Source organism: Camelus ferus, chromosome 2, assembly GCF_009834535.1.
Source record: "Camelus ferus isolate YT-003-E chromosome 2, BCGSAC_Cfer_1.0, whole genome shotgun sequence".
Classification (NCBI taxonomy): domain Eukaryota; kingdom Metazoa; phylum Chordata; class Mammalia; order Artiodactyla; family Camelidae; genus Camelus; species Camelus ferus.
In genome coordinates this window covers 48,505,500-48,526,762 of record NC_045697.1, presented here as the reverse complement: position 1 = coordinate 48,526,762, position 21,263 = coordinate 48,505,500, and the positions used below count along the sequence as shown (strand labels likewise).

The window sequence follows — 21,263 nt, the reverse complement described above, 5'->3', positions numbered from 1 at the left end:
GCAGGAATAAGAACTGGTCTCTGGCATTTTGCTGCTAAGATTCCATGAACGATTCCAGCTCAGAGTCGCTGCCTCAGTACTGCCTCTACGTTGGACTTCTCCCCGACACGGGGACTTGCCCTCAGTCTGCTTGGTTTTCACTCGCCAGCCCTGAGCAGCAGGTGGCCAGTGCATCGCCCATCCACACATTTGCAGCTGGAGGCCTCTTTAAGAAATTATCTAACTCATTTGGGCCAAATGATAGTTTCCAAGGAGACTCAGAAGAGAGGAAGTATGATATTAACCTAACCTAGATACCAAATATTTTTTTTCTTGTGAAATTTCTTGACAGCTGTTGCATAACCTCTTTAAGTGGCATTTAGAACTCTGTGCCCCAAGAGAACACTCCTGACTACAACGCAAATGACTGTTGTTTAAAAAATAGTCAGACAGGGTCTCTTCCACCAGAAAATTAGAAGTGGGATATGCATTTTTGTATCAATATGTAAACATATGGGAAGGGATATGCTGTTTCTCTAAACCTGTGATTATTTTTACTACTTTGAGGATTAGGCAAGCTTTTTTGCCATCGATGCAAGACTTCAAGAATGCCCCAGTTTGTTTATGTAGGCTTCGGACATGTCAGCATTCCTGCATCATTATCTGCCTGGGACCAGGCTAGCTAGAAGGAGGCAGGAAAAGAGATCTGGTAAGGTTTCCTGTTTTGTTTAACAGCACGATTAACTCTTCGTGGTCCAAGGGCCTCCTTGTTTTGCTGCCTGTGCTCTTTAGTGAAGAAGGAAAGAGGTCTAGAGAAGAAGGGAAACCAAGTTTTCTGTAGCACTGGAAAGAGAAGAATTCACTTCTCCCACATTTGGGAGATGATAGACCGTCAACCACACATTACAAACTGTAATGATAATCAGCTCTAAAAAGCACGGATAATCAGAATCCACTGTGAGAGAATCCTCAAACTCATGAAATCTTTATCGGAGTTGTGAAAGCGACTGTGTGGTCTTCAAATTCTGTTCTGTCACATGTTCTGGTAAAGGCGGTTGAAAGATAAGGAAAATTAACTTTGGCTAATGGATAGCAAGAGAGAGAAAAAAATATATATGGTAGGTATCTGGTCATATATAACATGGAGAGTCTGTCCCTGAACAGTGGCATTGGCTGTTTTGCAAGAATGATCAGTGGGTAGCTTGGGTGGGTAGAAAACGTTATATAAAATTTTTTTCCCATCAATTTTTAGGGTCAACTTCTGTCAATTGTGTGTGTGTGTGTGTGTGTGTGTGTGTGTGTGTGTTTTATGGCTGGAGATTTATGGGGGCGGGGAGAAAAAGTGGCAGGTAAAAAGGAATATCCCCATGCCTTAAGAAAATTATGTGAAAACATAAGGACTTGGTTTGATTTGCCCTAACCACCCCACACTCACCCCTGCTTGATACGGCTACACTCCAAAGAAGTTTGCATTGGCCACACAGAATATGAATAGGTATCCTTGCTGTAAGGATGGAAACTAGCAAAATAAGGATTAAGTTTCCTTATCTTTATAACTTTGGATGTAGATAATGAGTGGACAGGAGCAGGAGAGAGGGCAGAGGGTTTGTTGAAAGGATGTGACGGGGAGTACAGAGCCACTTGGCCGATTCATTACTCATCGAGAAGAAACCATTTCATCAGGGTAATTAAATCTTGAACCCAGGGATAGTGGTTTGGGCACATAGTTCTCCTGAAGCACGTGTATTTGTTTATGATAATATACAGGGTAAGTGCATAGGATTTCGTGCTCGATTGTGTGTGGGAGGTGGGAGTGGAGGTCTCCGAGTCGGATCCCAGCATCTGACGTGGCCAGTGGTGTGGATGGAGGTGCTGTCCGCTGAGCTGAGGAGTACAGGGGAGTGGGGGTTGCGGACAAGATGAAGAGTTTGCTTCTGGACACATTTAGTTAGACAAGCAAATGGAAATATATGGTAAGCAGTTGGATGGACTGGTCTGAAACTTGGGTGAAAGAGTTGGTTAAGTGAAACATGAGAATTAATGTGATTTTCTAAGGAAACCACATACAGGGAAAAGGAGATTGGAAATGTTGGCCAGAACTCCTTAACAGGGGAAGGCGGAAGGATTTCTTTGGATATACTGAATCCAGGGCAGAAAGCATTCCTCGCTGGAAAAGGAGAGGTGTTAGGCCTCCCATCATCTTGGAGTATTAGGATCAAAACCAAAGGCAAAAGAAAACTGATAGAAAAAAGAAACATACTTGGACCACTGATGGGGGGGAGGTGTTATGAAGCTGCAAATCAAGAACTGGGGAGGCAGGAAGGAGCAACCACTTTGAGCTGCTTGTCCTCTCCTTGGGGATGAGAGGGCCCAGGGGAGGACACTGATTCCCCCCAAACACATGCCTCAGGATCAGGAGGCCGAAAGATCAGGCGCTGGATTGACAGGGCACAAATGGGCCTCGTTGGAGCGGCCTGGTCCACTGCCCCACAGGGCAGGAGCTCAGTAGTAGAACGGTTACTATGGAACCAGGTCAGTGTAAAGTTCCTTTCTTTCCCCGCTGTCTTTTTGAAAAGTCAGGCTTGCTTTTCTCTTATTTATTGTTTATCATATTACTGTGAGATAGTTATAGCTCACTTCTGTGCTAGTTCTTTACATATATTAGCCCACTTATTTGTCACATTAGCTCTCTGATATAGGTCCTATTTTTGTCCTTGACGTTGCCTATGAGGAGATTGAGCCCCAGAGAGGTTTAGTAACTTGCCCAAAGTCACACAGCTAGTAAATTGTAGAGTTGGAGTTTGGTCTTAGGCGATCTGGCTTGAATCCGTGTATGTAACCACCACTGCATGTAACTACCCTATCGTAATGATTAGTGCTATTGTCATGTAATACCTGCCTATATTTTAAAATTGGAAAATGTAGGTGAATCTTACTGCTTGTTCATCCTTTCCGCTGGAATTAACTGGGATTTCTGTTGTCATGTTTAGAGTTATATTGAGACACATTCTACTTTTTCTTTAAACCTCTCGGGAGTCTGCTCAAATTGAATCAATGAATCTTGATAAATCACCGAGGGAAAACATAAGAAAGCTTTCTTCTGTTTTCACTTTTGGTCATAAATTTTTATTTTTATTTTTTATTTGCTTTGTTTTTTGTTTGTTTGTTTTTTCTTTCAGGGCAACTGCTGTCATCCTCATTATAAAAAGATTTGTAGTTTCCTTTGAGGGATTTCGGTTGAATTTACGGATCTGAGAGTTGAGTGTTGAAAGGTTTTTTTATTTTTCTTAAAGCTTAAGTCATTCCTCAGCAAGGTGGTAAGCTTGGGGAAGAATTAACCCATTTTGTTCCTGGTCATCCTGTCTCACTGCTGCTGACGCTAACTTCTGGGCAGTCCTCCTGGAGACCTGGAAGGGTTCATGGCTTTTCCTCACTGACCTAATGCACTGCTTAATCCCTGGAGAACGTGTGGTTTATTGAACATGTATTCCCAACATGCTGTTAATGCCTGTGTTGTGGTCAGTGAATAGAGTCATTTGCAATTATCCAAAACAGACTTGAATTATGATTTGGTGAGAAATGAGGGTTACAAAGTTCACCTTCAAATCAGAAAGCTTGAGAGTTGGAAGGAATCTCGATCATAACAGACCAGGCACTTCAGCTGATAGATGACGTCATGGCAGGTGCACAGGGCTCTGTGAGAGCACAGAGGTGCCCTCCTCCCCGGGGGACAGGGCAGAGGAGCAGGGAGGGGCTGCCAGCAGGAGGCGGTGCCGCACCCTGAAACCTCAGACCAGCTTCATTTTGTGCGCCGAGGCCAGTCAGTTGGGAGAGCCTGTCAAAATCACTTTCTTGACAGATTATGAGGTTCAGTTTTGGCTCAGCAGGAAAGCATGCCACAGTCTCTTAGCACTATCTTCATGGGTGCCATGGGGGAAGTAAAGGTGTGTCCCCCATGTGTATAATCTTTGATTTAAAGGATGAATGTTAGCCAGGGGAACAACAGGAAAAAGACTGTTCCATGTAGGAACAGCATGAGCAGAGGTGCAGGGAGGCAGGTGAAATCTTGATGTATAGGACAGAAAGGGTAAGCCAGGGAGTGGGGTGGAAGAGAGGAGCTTGGGGCAATGTCCTGAGGCCAGATGATGGAAGGCCTGAGGTGCCAAGGTCAGGAACTTGGGCGTTAGCTCTTAGGGAAGAGGGGACCATGGAAGACTTTCCTGGAGGATTGTACCACGCTGAACTGCACAAGAGGTTTGAGACTAGCAACATGCTGGTTTGACAATGTGTCTTAAAAAACCTTCTTCTGCATTCTAGCTATAAGCCGATAGTGGAATATATTGATGCCCAGTTCGAGGCCTACCTGCAAGAGGAACTAAAGATCAAACGTTCTCTCTTCAACTACCACGACACCAGGATCCACGCGTGCCTCTACTTCATCGCCCCTACGGGACATTCGCTGAAGTCCCTGGACCTGGTCACCATGAAGAAGCTGGACAGTAAGGTACTCACTGCTGCCCTGGGGACTGCCCACCCTCCTGTAAGATCACCTTTATCCGAAGGCCCCAACTTCTTCTCTGCTTTCAGTGTAATTTGGTGTTTTGTTTTAAAGAACAGTTTTAGGTTCACAGCAAAATTGAAAGGAAGGTGCAGAGGTTTTTCCATATACTCCCTACCACCCCACGTGCAGAGCCTCCCTCATTACAGTTGAAGAACCTACACTGACACATCACTGTCACCTAAAGTCTGTGGCTTACATGAGGGTTCAGTCTCGGTCTGGTACATTCTATGGAGTTAGATAAATTTATAATGACATTTTTTTCATCACTACAGTGTCATACAAAGTAGTTCCACTGCCCTAGAAATCCTCTGTGTTCCACTGTTCATCCCTCTCCTGATTCCTAGCCCTGGTTTCATTTTTTTGTGGTTTACAAAACCATAGGGTTTAACAATGTGAAAAAAAATGGCTCAAAACCTCTCTGGATATTAGGATTAAACAAAACAAACAAACAAAACCCTGTAGCCTATTACAAAGTATTTTTAGGTCTTGAATTACCACCAGTATATGCTCTGTTGAGGGTTGGGGAATTAATACTGTGGAGATACCTGATGGATCATAGGAAGAGGTAGATTTAGGGAGAATGAACTGTAATTCATGACTTGTTTATTTTCTTAAAAACTTTATCGCTCCTCAAAAGGTTTTTACAGGTTTGGCTTTAATTTGAAGTTAAGAATGAAAAAAAAAAGTGTTAAGTGTTAATTTTTTTATCTATGTGACAAGGATGGTCCAACTTCTTAAATTTTAAAACTGAACTGCACCAACTATCAAAAGGATAGTTTTAGATTGAGTTTGACTGCTAATCTTTGCACATTTATAACCTCTCTCTTTCACAGCATTTGAAGGAAGGGACTGATAAGCCTGACAACGTTTGATGATTTACTTGATGATTAATTTGAGTTTCCATTTTGAAATAAATGGAAGACGACACATTCTGAAATAAAGAAGAAGCAAATGACAGTAGAACAACCACGAAATTAAGCTATGGTGTTTCCTCCTAGACTCTTACCTTCTTTCGAGTTCAGTAAAAAGGCTTATCACTTTAGAAGGCTCTTTTTGGTGTTATTTTCTGTCCAAACAACACTGTTTAAAAGATGCTTTCTTGGCGGGGAAGGTAATAGCTCAGCGGTAGAGCACATACTTATCATGCACAAGGTCCTGGGTTCTAATCCCCAGCACCTCCATTAAAAAAATAGAGATGGTTTCTGCCTTTGCTGTCAAACACCATGTTCTCTCCTGGTCTTTGGAACCAACGCTCTGAAAGTGAGACTTGTCTTTGGCATCAGGTCGCATCCTGGCATAATGTGATAGAAGCTGATTTTCAAGAGAATTGGTGTGATTTTTAAAAATGTAAAAGTAGGTGAAACCATTTTTGTTTTGGTGAATACTTGGGTTCTCTGCTCCTAGCAGTTTCCAGCTCATCAGAAGAAAGAAAGGATGCTATCCTGCATAGAGCTGACTGTTCCAGTCTTCTAACGAATGAAAACTTTGGTATCACTCTTAGGAGCATACAAAAATCAAGCTCCTAGAGTGGCTGGGAGGGGTCTGAAAGGAGTGGTTGGTTATTCAAAGAATAAGCTTCTTTGTTATTGCTATGTGTCACAGAGTAACACTTCCTTTTATGCTGTAAAGAGAACGAGGTTGCACAGAAGAGGAAATGACGAGGGTGCTTTCTTCCAGTGCCAGATGGGAGGAAGTAAAGGGGTTCAGAGACGGAACTAAAAATTATCCCGTATCTTCTTAATTTTGCATCTAGGTAGAAAGTCTGATGTTTAATATCATCTCTGTTTTCTAAATGAAGTTTTACAATTTTCATTTATTTGTTTTTTCTCTTTTATTTATTTGTCTAATTACTTCTCTTATGTTGGAGTTGTATAAAAACGGATGTGTTTGGTTTATAGGTGAACATCATCCCAATAATTGCAAAAGCTGACACCATTGCCAAGAACGAATTGCACAAATTCAAGAGTAAGATCATGAGTGAACTAGTCAGCAATGGAGTCCAGATATATCAGTTCCCCACAGACGAAGAAACAGTGGCAGAGATCAATGCGACGATGAGTGTAAGTCCCCAAGTAAGGAAAGACAGCTAGTGATGTTTCTGAATGCTTGTCTTAGTGGCAACTTTGTGCAGTGGCTGCAGCACTGGACCAGGAATTGGATGTCCTCAGTCTGGTCCAACTCTGCCTGTCCTTCATGTCATTTAATCACCTGCTTCTCAGTTTCTCCGTCTGTCAGATGGGAGAGGTAGACAAGATCTCAAGTTTCCTGCCTGTTCTAAGTTATGATTTCTACAGCAAATCTCGTGGGAAGGGACTGCCAGCCCAGCGCTGTTTCTCACAAAGCTGCTTAGAGGAAATAGCTTGCTCTGCTTGCTTCCACTGATGTTGGCAGAAACACATCCACCTGCTCGCTTTCGCTTCTGTGATTTGTTTTTGTCTTTTCTTCCTTTCTGTGTTTCCCACCCTTTCCTGAATCATTCAGTAAACTGGCAGGGGAGGGTACCATTTCCATATCACAGGGAGGAATGAGTGGTCAGGAGACAGATGATGAGAGCTTCAGCGGTCTAAGTGTGCCTGTGGGAGCATCTCCCTCGGCGAGCCTCTCTCCTGCAGCTGAGACCCGTCCCTCCCACTGTCCTGGCTCATTTCTGAGCCACGTGATGGTCCAGATCTCCTACCATTTGAGGATGCATAACTTCTGTAGAAGTAGCCTTCTTCACACATAGTTGATGGTTCTCAGAATTCTTGTAGGCTAGCCTCAGTGAAACGTAATTCGAAGCTGTTAAATGGCTTGGCCTTCCCTGAATATGTGCTCAACACTGATTTGGAAGTATGCTGGTGGCAGCAGAAGTCAGTCCAGGTTTTTTAATTTGTGGTTCGTTGAGATATGTTCTGTTTTCCTTAGATCTGATCATGAAAAATATCTAATCGAGTCCTTATTAAAGGCACTAAAGTCACTTTATTGAGGTCTAATTGATATACTGTACAACTCACCCATTTAAATGATACAATTCAGTAGCTTTTAGTATGATCACAGAGTTGTGCGACCATCGCCACAGTCAATTTGAGAACATTTTCATCACCCCAGAAAGAAACTATGTGCCTTTTAGCAGTCAGCCCTCTAACCACCCCAGACATCGGCAACCACTAATCTGTCTCCTTATCGCTGTAGATTTGCCTGTTCTGGACAAAGAAAGTCATACTGAAGCTCTTCTGGAGAATTAAATGACTTGATCAAAGCCATCCAGTTAATAGCAGCACCGAGATTTCAGCCCAGCCAGCCTGGTCTCCAGTCCTGTGTTGTCTACCATGATTATTAGGAGATGATGACAGAACTGCTTCCTTTTTCAGTTCACACGTGGACTGTTCTATATGGGGCTCTTAATCATTTAAGGAGGAATTTCTCCCTTAAATCATTCCCAACATGACTAGGACTTTGGGAAGGAATATAACATTTCCCTTCTCTGAGAAATCACCAAATTTACAATTTAGGGATCTCATTAATAATGCAGAGATGGCTCGGCTCTGCTCTGCCCCAGTCTGGTCACACTCTGAGTCATGTGAGCCCCTCTGGCTGTCATGCTCCTGTGGCCAGGAGAGTGAAGGATGTGGAATCCCTGGAAGAAACTGGAGAGCAGCTTCTTCCTGGGACATGGCCATGAGGACATGTGAGAGGAAGGCTGTCGCAGGGAGAGTGACTAGACTTAGTCAAAAGGAGGAACCAAAGCCGACAGGGGTTTTGGCCTATGTGAAGTGTATGTGTAGCTTTCACAAGTGGTTAGTGGACCACAGATTCTGTTTCAACTCACTTGGAAGAGATACTGTGGAGGGAATTCCTACATGGGGTCCCAGCCCTAAAATTCTCTACATAAATGGGTATTGAGAGCTTCACAATAACAGTGCCTGACTTACTGACATTTATGGAGCATTTCTGATACATCAGGCACTGTTTGAGGCTCCACATTTAATGCTTACAATAGTCCCATGGGGAGGTGGTTATTACTCCCACCTCACATGTCAGGAGATGGCAGCCCACAGCTAAGAGTGAACAGCTGTCAGTGATGGAGCAGGATGTGAACCCAGGTGCTTTGGCTGAAGCCGACACTCTCACCCTTTATCCTAATGGCCACCCAAGCAGAGGACCATACTTGGTTAGAGCATCGTCCAGGGCTTAGGCTGTGATGTCTCTTGTTTATTCTGCTGTCAAACTGCAATCTGAGCTCATTGTGGGAATCAGGAAGTAACATGAATGAATACCATCCAGTTTTCCTCTGTATATCCCTTCCCTTCCTTTTAAATCCTTTTGCATGGTCATAAAACTAAGTCTGTGTTAAATTTCTTGGAAAGAAAATATCCATGAACCTTTGCTACTTTCTCTCGATCAGATTCATGGAACTGATATTCCCCAATTAACCTTGCTCTATCAAGAAGTTTTTTTGTAGGCAAACCGTTCCTGGTGACAAAATCCTGTATGGTATGTGGGAAACAGATTTCATTGGTGGTTACTCTTGTCACTCCATTCAAGTGGAGAAAGCAGGTTCCTTGGTCACTACATCAGAATGTTGGCTGGGAGGGTCCTGCTGCTCCTCAGCTTTTCAGTTCCCAACTTGGAGAGAGAGAATGTGCTTTCTTTCCTGCCTGCAGAGTGTGAGATGAACTAGAAAATATAAATATCTTGAGCATCAGACAAAATACCACTTGGGCAGCCTGGGCTGAGGGTTATGCCAAGCTCTTTGTGGGAGGGGATTTGGCTTTAATACATTCTTGTCTTTCTCAATTTGTCTGAAGTGGAGGAACACATCTCCGGGAACCCTAAATAATAATTCTCAGAGCAGCCATCTCAAATGTTATTCTTACATGCTAATAGAAAAAAAACCAAAATGACTTGAGAGAAAACAGAATGTAGCCATAGCTACAGAATAAACCAGTGTGGCACAGTTAGGGTTCTTGAACACTGTCTCTGCTCAAGATCAGTCTGGGCAAGGCTGGAGCAATAATTTGGGCTAAAGTGTATTTCTTACTTGAATTTTGTGCCATGATCAACTGTCTAAAGCAATGCTGTTCAGTAGAAATATAATATGAACGACACAAGTGATTTAAAATTTTTTAGCAGCCACATTTAAAAAAGTAGAAAGAAACATGAGATTAATTTTAAGAACTTGTTTAACACAATATATCAAAAATATTATCATTCTAACATGGAATCAATATTAAAATTCTTGAGATGTTTTCATAGTAGGGCTTTGACATTCAATGTATGTTTTACAGTTACAGCACATCCCGACTTGGACGCATACCCCACTTACTCCTAACAAACTTTAAAGTTTTTCAAGATGAAATAAGTACCCAAAAGATCATTTTCCAGTATGTTTGCATACATATTGACAAAACTGGTTCTTTTTTTTTTTTTCCGAAGATTTGAGTGTGATGCAAAATGAAATACAGTCCTATCAAAACAATAGTTATATTCAATGGAAAAATATTTCACACTGCTTCCCTTTAAAATTTAAATGTAAATTAATTCAAAGGAAATATAATTAGAAATTTCTGGATCTTACAGGCCTCATTTCAGGTGCTCAATAGCACATGAAGTAGTGGCTACTCTCAGACCATGGGCAGCACACACTTGGTGTATAATCAGAGACTCTAGTTTCTCCTTGAGTCTGGCTCCTGTCAAATATTCAGTATCTGGTTGCAGGGGGGTCGGATCCACGAATCCCACCCATGCTGAGCTGTAGGGCCTCCTCACTCTCCTGCCCTCTCTCCACCTGCCCCCGTGTGGAGGCTGCAGGTGGAGGGGTGGGGGGGGGAAGCCCATCTTCGTCAGCACAGGGAGGGTGACCGGTGACCACTCTCTCCTCGTGTTGCCCGGCAGGTCCACCTCCCCTTCGCCGTGGTTGGCAGCACTGAAGAGGTGAAGATCGGCAACAAGATGGCAAAGGCCAGGCAGTACCCCTGGGGCGTGGTGCAGGGTATGTATGCATTGCGGGGAGGGGTTCCCCATGTGGGACCCTCCCCACTGGGTCTGGGGAGAGTGGGAGGGAGCAGCAGGGTTTCACACCTGGTGGTCGTGGAGACAAGAAAAAGATGGTGGGAGAGGGTATAGCTCAAGTGGTAGACCTAATTACCTCCCCCTCCCCCCACCAAAAGAAAGAAGGAAAGAAATGGTGACCAGGCTGGTCAATGGTAGGAAGAATGGCTGCCAAGCCGTAGTGCCAATGAGGTGGTCCCTCAAGGCCCCGGGTTGTGTGGGAAATTTAATAGAAATTCCTGGTAGAAAAGAGTTCCTCCCTGGGAATTCCATCTGGTTTCATCAGCAAAGTCTAAGAAAGCTGCAGAAAATTTCTCCATTATTTCTGGAAAAATTGTCTTCCAGTTCAGTGTTATCTCATTAAAAATCCGAGAATTATGAGAAGTGATCTACATTTGGCATTGTGGGACAGGACCACGGTCTCTAACCTGAAGACACTTCCCATGTGTCACTTTGATGGGCAAGGACTTCGTTACTTGTCCCTGTGTGTTTGAAGGAGGATGTCCAATGCTCTGGATTAAGTAGGGTGGCTGCAGAAAGTTCCTTCATTGGTTTAAGATATGTCAGTCCTTTTTTTGTTCTGAATAAAGACAGTACATCTGTGAGAAATGAGAAAACACAGTACCTTGGAGACGTGTAGGAAAATTGTAATTTTTATGAATCTTCCCAATTTCTCTCCAATAAGAAATCTTTTTTCAGTGTGTTGTTGATAAAATGAAAGGAGGTGGTACATAAAAACTGCCTCGTAGAGGGCCAGACGGCATGGCGTGGTAGAAATTGGCCTGGCCTTGGAGCCAGGCGTGATGGTGTGTGAGTACAGACCATGCTGCCGCCCTCTGGCAGGTCAGCTTGCTCCTCCAAGCCGGGCTTCGCATGCGCGAAGCAGGAGTCACAGTGCCTGCTTGGCAAATTGTGACAAAGGGTCAAGGCAGTGCTTGTAAAGCCCCTCCCGTAGTGCCCGCACGGAGTAGGCACTCAGCAGTCGCCATCGTCATCGCACTCATGGTCACTGTGGTCAGAAATCTTGTGTCCTTTTGGATGTGAGGAGGATCCAGTAAAGGACCTTCAAGGAGCCTTGAGACCTCGGAGATGTCAGGAGTGATGGTAATGCCATAGAAACATCCCTTCTGATTTTAGTGACAGCCCCGCTGCTTTCTCCTCCATCTCTTGCAGTCGAGAATGAAAACCATTGTGATTTTGTGAAGCTTCGGGAGATGCTGATCCGCGTGAACATGGAAGATTTGCGAGAACAGACTCACACCCGCCATTATGAATTGTATCGGCGCTGTAAACTCGAAGAGATGGGGTTCAAGGACACTGACCCTGACAGCAAGCCCTTCAGGTACAAAGGCACCTAGCAGTCGGGGCCCCCAGACAGCAGTGGAGCGGGGGTGTGTGCTGGTGCGTCACAGAAATGCCAGTTGGATTCAGATATCAGGGGTGGGGGGCTTTGGGGGTAGATTGATAGCACGTATTGCCAGGCATTGCGATAACCACTTCATTTGCATCATCTCAGGTAGCTGACATAGCTGGTGTCACTGTCACATCCTCATTTTAAACAGTCTAGGTATTGATGGCACTGAAAAGTGTAAACAGGCTGCCCAAGTAGGAAGTGACGGGCGTGTTCTTAACCGTTATACTCACAGAGGCCCCAGGACCCGGTCCAGGCATTTACAAAGATGTGGACGCTCATTACAGTTTGCCCAGTTCATCTTTGCCAAACAGGTTTAACTTGCCAAAGCTCCTACTTTTTGAAGCACTCGTATCAGCTTTAGGTGAATCGGTACGATTCTAACAATACGAGTGAGTAGGAGAAGGAATAACTTCCAGAACATTTGTTACGTGTTTCCCCACACCATGGATGGATGCAGATGAAGAGGCAAAATGTGAAGGGGAGAATATCGAAATTAATGTAGAATTAGTGGCCCAGCAAAGGCCAGGCCGTGGCAGAGCCCAGTGACGGGGAGGGGTCAGCAGGGGCGGAGTGCCGGGCCGCACAGGCTGGGTGAGTCGTCAGAGGAGGGCGAGGCTGCTGGGCCGGGTTTGCCGCCTCCTGGTACAGAAGTGGATTGCTTTGTCTCCGCTGAGCTGTGTAATTTCTTAATGGGGATTTGCATTGAGGTGATGTGAGGTGTGTCTGTGCTTGGTGCCTAAACTGATCGGGGACCACACTTCCTTGGAAAAGATGGTTTTCCTCCTCTTTTGTGGCTGGCCCTGTAACTCATGCTCAGATGTGTAGGAGGCTGTGTGCAGTGCCGGTGGACTCCATCCCCTGGATCTCAGCTGTCATCAGGGTTGGAGGGGGTTACTTTCTTAGAATCACTTTAGAGATAGTTTGGTGAACTCCAGGCTGGTCTCCTGGGACAGTGCCTGTGGAGCGCTGTGAGCATGCATGTATTTGGTGAGAACAATTGGAGACCCCAGACAAAAGGCTTCTAACCAAGAAGTTAACTTGTAGCCAAGTTTGCATCATTTAGTCCTGCCCCAAGGGCTGGTAAAACTGACCCTCCTCAACCACATGAAGTGTGCTTTCCGAGGCAGGGTGGAGGATGCCTTTTGTGCACACAAGTCCAGCTCACTGAACCTTGAAATGCAATGACTGAAAAATAGTCCCTGCAACATCAGGCCTACTCTGGTTATTAAACCTGATGAAAATGGGTTTTGTGTGGCAGACGCCGTCTTTATTCGCCACATAGCTTACATGGGCTAGATCAGGGCACAGTCAGACCTAGTGCCACGTGGGAGATGTTTTAGGCTCTGTGGACCATGTGATCTCTGTCCCAACTATTCAGTCCACTCTCACGTGAGAGCTGCTGGAGATCTTAACCTAAGTGAATGGACCGGGCTGTGTTCCAATAAAACTGTATTTTCAAAAACAGGCAAAGAGGGGCCAGATTTCACCCTTAGGCTGTAATTTGCCAACCCAGGACTAGGTCATAACTTGGAGCCCATACGCTGCCTGCAGAAGTTCGAATGCATGGGACTGTTTCTTAAGTCCGTTAGAGGTAATTTACCTCCAGAATGTCAAGAGCCAGTCAGCACAGCTCTGTCCCCTGCATTCCCTTCCACCCTCTCGACCGATAGGCTGCTTGGGTCCCTGGAAACCAGGATGTGAGGATTTCCTGCTGCTGCAGTGGGGCAGCCTCCTCTGCTGCCTCTGTCTCTGCCTTTGAATTGCAACATCTCCTCTGAGGCCACGGTCACTGCCCACACGGAGGAGCGTTGCTAGGTACATCCAGCAGGTTCTGCAAGGCCTAGCAGAGCGGGGTCCAGCCCACTGCTCTGGTCTCCCTGTCTCCAGGTCCTTCAGGACGGGCGGGAGGTGCCGCTGAGGTCTGACTTGTGGAGAACGGTACTTCATTCCCTGAAAAGGGAGGAGCCTCCCCCCCCTCATTTGCATTTGGTTCTGCTGGCCTGGGGGTTTCTTTTTGATGATGAAAAGGAGGGAATTTATGTATCTATATGTGTGTATATATATAAAACATATACATAAATGCAGAACCAAGGCCTTTACACTTTTCCCTGCATAAAAAAATAAGTAGAGAAAAGTGGACTTTCTAAAAATAAATACCTTCCATCATCTCAATTGCTGGAACCCTGCAGGTAGTTTCTCTGCTTAGAAATCCACTCGCTCCGCCACAGGCAGCCCTCTTGGTGCAGGCAGGGTGATTTGGAACATAAACATTGGCTTTGAGTCCCAGGTCTTGGCAGAGAGCAAAGTGAAATGAACTTGGTGTTCCTTTCCTTGGAAACCACTGCTTCACAAAGGGTCCGGCCTTTCCCTTGGAGGAGTTTCCGGCCTCCCCAGCCCTTCCTGTGAGCCTGGCTGAGGGTGCAGGAGGGGACCTGCATGAAGGATCACTCAATTAAGGAAAAGCGAAAGCCACAGTTGGTTTGAGGGATTTCCCAGAATTTTCACCTCTCCTGGATGCTCATACACGACTTGCTTTTCCTGTAAACTTAGGGTGAGCTTGGAGGAGTCTCAATGCAGGACTTAAGGGTTTTTATATTCTCAGAGTAGAGGTGTCCTTCATGAGGGTACAGGGAAGTCCATCCTCCCCTCTGGGCACCCAGCATTCACCGTTTTCCACTGGGGCCTCACTTGTGTTTATAAAGCAGAGGGTGGCCTCTAAAGCCAAGGCTTAGTAAGTGGCAGCTCCCCTGAATAAGTGACACTGAGTGACACAAAACCAGGAGCTGGGTGAGCACAGTGACTGGCCGCATTCAAGCCTTGGGAGTGCGTCCTTGGCACCAGAGCCCAGCCGCCCCCGGTGGTGTCCTTCCCCTTGTCTGGGTGCAGGGTTGTGTGTCTCTTGTCTTGAGGCAGGACCCCTGCAGCCTTGGAGCTCACGGTTCAGCCCAGCCAGAGCACCCAGGCCTTCCCTGGACCCCGGTCCCCCAGACCTGGCATTTGGGGTAGAAGGAGGGATGTAGCCCATGGACGAGGACTGGTCTTGTCCCTGCTGCTTGTCTCCTGGGACGCCACTGCCTTCTTCCCAGCCTTGCCTATCCTCACACCCCTTCCTCGTCTCAAATGCCACCTTCAGCTTGACTCTACCTGTCAGATCACAAAATGTGCTCCTTCCGCACCACTCTCTCAGGAGATCACAGCATTCTCAGGCCCATGAGACCTGTTCATTTCTAGGAGGCTGTAGGCCTCGCTTCCCCAGCGGTGCGGGAGACGGAGCCCCTGTCTGAGCTAGGTGGTCCGGGCGCAGATCCTGGCTCTGTTGCTTCATTGTGTGACCTGGACAGGTTACTAAATGCCTCTGTGTCCATGTTTCTCCATCTGTAAAATGGGAGGTGATCATAAGGTCTACCTGATTGGGTTGTTGTAAGGACAGTGCTTTCGCGTGTGTAAGTTCCTCCATGGACACCAGTGACGTGTGATGCTCCGGCCTGTCCTCCATGGTCTGGTTCCGGGAGACGTGACAGGGAGAGAGTTGTGCTGTGTGAATTCGCTCCCTCTTCCATGGACCTCCAGGAGTAAAACCTGCCTGTACTGAAGGCTAAGCGGAAATGAGAAGATAAAAGCCTATTTTAAACCATCCTAAAACCTCATGAGAAAATTGTTCACTTCTCACTTGGAAAAGGTTGTTAATAACTACAATTAAAAATTAAGTTAGAAGGGCTCAAAATTGCAAAAGGTATCATCACTTCAGGTCTCTGAGAGGATGATACAGGACCAGTTCCTTCTGGGCTGGTTTTTACTGGCTGGAAGCGTTGGGGAGGGTGTCTGGTGTCTCTCGTTGATGCAAGGATTTCTGCGGCACCTGGGGAGTAGGACCTGGGAAGGCCGTGGCTGCTGCAAGTCACTTCTCAGAAACGCACTGCAGTGGACTCCTTGGAGGGAGGTGTTATGATTTCTTTCTCATAGGGGGCTTATTTCTAATGCAGAGTTCCCGAGCTGATTCACATGCCTGGGTGCCGTCTAATAAGCTGCGTTTGCTGAGACCATCTTGTTCCTTAATCTTTCTCGAGGACACGTGCTTTCCAACTTTGGGCTGCAACCTTCACTACGAAACATGTTGTGTGTCCTGATCCAATGTATGCATTCCATGAAGTAATACCTGCTCTTATTGTTTGCATTGCATTCGGGTTTCTTCTATCCTGTTCTCTAAACTTTTTCTTTTTACATTTAGGCTAAGACTCTCAACTGGGTTGTGACCCATAGTTTGAAAAACGTGTCTCCAGAAACTGGAGCCCGAACTAGGTAGTGGCTGGGACTGGAGTAGGCAGAGTTATCCCACGAGTTCTTAGAATCCCCCGGTAGCTTTCCCCAAAGGACATTCTCTCTGTAGGTGACTTAGCAGAAGTTTCCATGATTAAACAAATTTGGGGAGGTCCAAGTGAGTCAACTAAAACAGGTTTGTTTGTTTTTTGTTTTTATAAAATTGAAGGACTTCTCTGAGCATTTAAGACAAACAATGGTTGGCAGGCTAGTTACATCAAGTCACCTGGAAGCACTTGAAAAATACAGATTACTTTGCCTTCGCCTGACATCCTGAATTAGCATCTCCAGGAGTGGAGTTAGGAAACTGCATTTAGAGAAGTCCAGTTAAACGTGCCCAGGTGGTCCTGACCTGCTGCTGGACGTGGGAGCCACCACGCACTATGACTCTCTGAAAGGGGGTCACGCGTGGCTTTTCCCTTTTATTTTTTTGACTTAGGAATCCCTCCTTTGAAGATTTCTTGAAACAAGCAATCTCTGGAACACATTTTGGGTCATGTTTCTTGGTAGTGTTTCTAGAATCGGTATTCCATTGCTTGGTGGAAAGAAGAGGGGGGTGTATTTATTATCTTAAAATCGACAAAAACGGGCTTTTCCCCCAAATTTCATAGCAGGGACAAGTCATCCTCTGCCTTTGGCAGTTCTGACCCAAATAATAGTGATGAAGAGCTTATTAGAAGCTGAAGAGCAAAATCAAACTCATGAACTGGTTCTGTGTCATCCTCTCAGATACCTAAAGTGATGACACCTTCCAATTTTTAGCCCTTACAACTCAATTTTTATTGTAGTTATTAACACCCTTTTCCGAGTGAGGAGCGAACAATTTTCTATATTTTTATTATCAATACATTTCTATATCTCTGTGGCTACGTAGCTTAAATTTCAAGTCCAATTATTACTATTTATATTGGCCAACAGTAACGCTGGCCAAATGTGCTTTTGTCTCATAAGATAATGAAAGAGCTAAAGACACCTCCAGAAACTCTAAACTCGTGTTTGTCCATGAACAGGTAATGTTGACATTCCTGAGGGCAGGAGAACTTATTTTTTCATCCACCAGTAAAAGTGTTGATGAAAGAAGTCTAAACAATCCTAATTAATACAGTTTGTAAGTGTTTAGCTCTTTGTGAATGTATGTCTACATGCACATGCTTCCCCACAGCTGAATGTCCTTTTTCTCCTTCTGAATGGACAAGTGTGAATGCTGGGCTGGCTCTGCATGGAGCCTGGGGTCATCCACAGGTGCTGTCCGCTTTGGAGTGAGCACTTGGGATGAACTTGGTGCCCAGGGAAAGGTGGCTAATCCTGCAGGCTTGTATTACTGTTAACAACTCTTGTTCTAGGGAAGTGCAAGGGAGAGAGAGAAGTGGCACTTACCCGCAGATGTTTCTCTGTTTGTGCGAGTGCAGGTTTGGGTGTCTGTTTCTCTAAGTTGTGTTACCGAAGGGGATTTTTTTTTGTAAATATATTTGTTCTGACTTGGAGATAAAACTGAGTCATGGCATTTGCTTTAAAATATTGGGCCCTGGGTTCTGTAGACAGTCAGGAGGAGGATGAGGTTTAAAATAAAAATAAAATTCCTCCCTGCTCTGTTTACCATTGGTACTCTGGCTGGGAGAGTAGCAATTTTCTGTAGTATCTTTAGATACACTATTGTCTCTTTAGATGGATCCCTGAGGCTGTGTTCTAAATTGAGTTCTGGAAGGAGATGAATGGGGGAGGTGACATTTATTCAGCCCTTAGGCTGTGTCGCATGCTTTACTCACTCTGCCCACATTTCACTCCTATAATCATCTCCCCAGAAGGCATTGTATCCACATCTCCTACAAAGAACCCTGAGGCTGAGAGGCCACGCCCTTCCCCAGATCAGTAAGTTGCTGTGGCCAGAATCCAAGGTGGGATCTGCCTGGTTCCCTGGCTGATGCATTCCTCTCCCTGTGCCCCCTCCATCTTCTGAAATTCTGAATCCCATCTTCAGTGTCTACCTGGTACTGATCCGGGAGTCGCTGGCCAGCCTGGGCTTCCCCTTTGTGACAATATGTGGGCTACAGCTTGGCCGGGAGGAGACACCCCATTAGTGCTGCGCTGTGCTCATTGCCTCCTCTCTGGTTCCTGATGCGCTTGTCTTTCTGTTTGTCACGTAACTGAAAAGAAGATGGTGCCATTTTGTGTGTCCTTAAACCCGGTGAGTGGCAGTTTTATCTGTTCCAGGGAAGTGATTGGGTAGAAATGGTATAAACCAAAATGTCTTGTTCTGCAACTTCATGACACTGTCCTTGGTTTGTGGCTTTTAAATAGTCTTCAGGAGACATATGAAGCCAAAAGGAATGAATTTCTGGGAGAACTTCAGAAGAAAGAAGAAGAAATGAGACAGATGTTTGTTATGAGAGTGAAGGAGAAAGAAGCTGAACTGAAAGAGGCGGAGAAAGAGGTGAGCCATCCGTCCTCCGTCCAGGGAGAGAGACAGCCAGGACTCCATGCCATTCTAAATGCTTTCTGCGTGTATTTCGTCCCGGGCGTGGCCTACTAACCTGTAAGAGGAGTAGGTCAGCTAGTCTTGTCCCCATTTTACAGCTGCTAAAACTGAGAGTCATAAAGGTTACGCGATGTATGCAGTCACATACCGAGTTAGCAGCGCAGCCAAGACTGACACTAGACCCTGCATCTCCAGACCTGACCCCGCCTCCTTGTAGCTCTGTGTTCCCTCCATTTACAGGTGCTGAAATGCAAGCTCTGGGATTCTAGGACTATTATTATTGTCTCAGCCTATCAGCCAACTTGGTGAACTAAGCGGCGAGGGCCCTGGGCCACTGTCTGACGGGGCTGGGCTCCGGCTGCCACGTTTGTGCCCACGCGTCCCTTTGGGGCGCACACTCCCTGCTCTGGTGTCCCGCTGACTCCCAGGCCAGGGTAACTGCTTCCTAGAGGCTCACGCGGAAGTCTGCTGTAGCGCTCACGCCACTGAGAGGGCGAGAAGTGTGTTTGCCTTTGATGGTGGATGCTGAGCATCTCAAGTGCTTGACCTGCTGCTTGGTGCACTTCCAAGTGGAATTGTCTCAGTCATTTCATCATCATCCCCTTTCGATTTATCTTTGTAAAGACTCCTGAAACTCAGACGTTATTTAAATAGCTAAGCACTCAACATAGTTTTGCTGCGGAGAGAGGAAAGTTGAGCCTTACTTGCTGTTGGCTTTAAGTACCAAGCAGATGCTGGGTAAAAATCTAGAATTATCTAGTGAGAATGACCTCCCTCCTTCCCTCCCTCCCTCCCTCCCGTCCTTCTTTCCTTCCAGTTTTTGTTTCTGCATTGTGATAATTTTCTAAATTCAATTTGTCTAGGGCCAGAAACTTCACATATTCTTCTTAATTTGAATAGTATGTATGTATGTTGCACATACATGTAAATCTGTAGTCACTGTGTTAAGTCTCTCAGTAAATGTAGATTATATATTTCAAAAAAGGACCAGAAGGAAAGAACTTTTACCACTAGGGTGAGTTTCTTACTAGAAGCAAGGAGAATTTTTATTTTCTTCTTTATGTTTTTTATGATGAATATGTTTCTTCTTCTTCTCCTTTCTTCCTCCTCTTCTTTTTTTTTTTTTTTTAATGGGAGGGGGTAATTAGGTTTATTTACTTTTAGAGGAGGGAGTGGGGATTGAACCCAGGACCTTCTGTATGCTAAGCATGTGCTCTACCACTTGAGCTATACTCTCCCCTGAACATGTATTATCAGAAAAAGTGCACCAGAATTCCCCTAAGTCCTAAGGCATCCAAGTCCCAAAGGAGCACAGGGCTCCGAGGGCTGCTGGTCACCATCTCAGCCTGGCTCAGCGCGGACGGCACCTCACTCGTGTAATTAAACGTGGCGCCGCCCGTGTTCTGGCTCAGAAGAGACCCAGACAGCCTTATACCAGTGAGCGTCCCGTTCCCGCCACCAAGCGTGTCCTCCTCTTCTCCCCAGCTCCACGAGAAGTTCGACCTCCTAAAACGGACACACCAAGAAGAGAAGAAGAAAGTGGAAGACAAGAAGAAGGAGCTGGAGGAGGAGGTGAACAATTTCCAGAAGAAGAAGGCGGCAGCTCAGCTGCTTCAGTCCCAGGCCCAGCAGGCTGGGGCCCAGCAAACCAAGAAAGACAAGGATAAGAAAAAGTAAGCAGGTGTCGCCCCCAGGCAGCGGGGCCTTCTAACAGTTGATTCCTCTTGCATGTCTCTACTTTTCCCATTTACAGACTGGAAACTGGTCTGTTACTAGAAAAATCAAAGCAAGTATTTTCTCTACAGTGCAGGGAAGACGATAAAGGTTTTTAAAATATTTCTAAAGGGTACACAGATGTTAATTGGTAAAACTTGACCACACGACCAAGCAATCAGGACTGCAGGAACCTGTCGTCTCCAGTAGCATCTTCTGCACCAACACTAGGACTCTTGAGAAGACAGCGCATTTCTCTCCACTACTCTCTGGAGACAATCCTCATGGCTCTTGATAAAGAGCACCCTAAAATTATGATTGATAGGATTATTTTTCTAGTCTCTGTCATAAGGCTTGATAAGCCAGTCGTTGGAAGTCTTGTTCTCAGAATGAACAATTCAGATGAAATGCTAGTGGCCACTAGTTTTCCTCTAGATTCAAGATTATGAATTATTTTATTGTGAAAATGAGCTCAAAATGCCCATCTAATTAAGTCACCTCCATGAACTCCCAAGATACACTTACACCCACCCAAAAAACCATTTTAAAATATGGCCTTGATTGAATGTGAAAGGGTCAGATTCTGCTCTTGAGTTGCCACTCCCTATGATACTTCATCAGCAGCAGTCTGAATCCAGTGGGAGACTTGCACCTTCCTGGAAATCTTGTGATTTGAAACTTTACATCAAATCACGTTAAAGGCCAGAAAGGGCCAATAATTTGACGGCAATTATTCTATTGATTTGACAGTAGGCTCAATGGTCAATAAGACA

General features: G+C 45.4%; 1 protein-coding gene across 5 annotated transcripts in view; it reads left to right on the top strand.

Annotated features, from left to right (window-relative positions):
* The window catches only part of SEPTIN11 (septin 11), an 82,189-nt gene that overhangs the window by 52,810 nt on the left and 8,116 nt on the right, over positions 1 to 21,263 (top strand). For all 5 annotated transcript variants that reach the window (XR_004311741.1, XR_004311740.1, XM_032457463.1 and 2 more), the window contains exons 4-9: positions 4,297 to 4,483; positions 6,439 to 6,600; positions 10,415 to 10,511; positions 11,744 to 11,912; positions 18,600 to 18,732; positions 20,263 to 20,450. Coding sequence is in view for 3 of the 5 variants with exons in the window: in XM_032457463.1 (XP_032313354.1) it covers positions 4,297 to 4,483; positions 6,439 to 6,600; positions 10,415 to 10,511; positions 11,744 to 11,912; positions 18,600 to 18,732; positions 20,263 to 20,450 (936 nt within the window). In the remaining 2 variants the exon portion in view is untranslated. The remainder of the gene's footprint in view (positions 1 to 4,296; positions 4,484 to 6,438; positions 6,601 to 10,414; positions 10,512 to 11,743; positions 11,913 to 18,599; positions 18,733 to 20,262; positions 20,451 to 21,263) is intronic.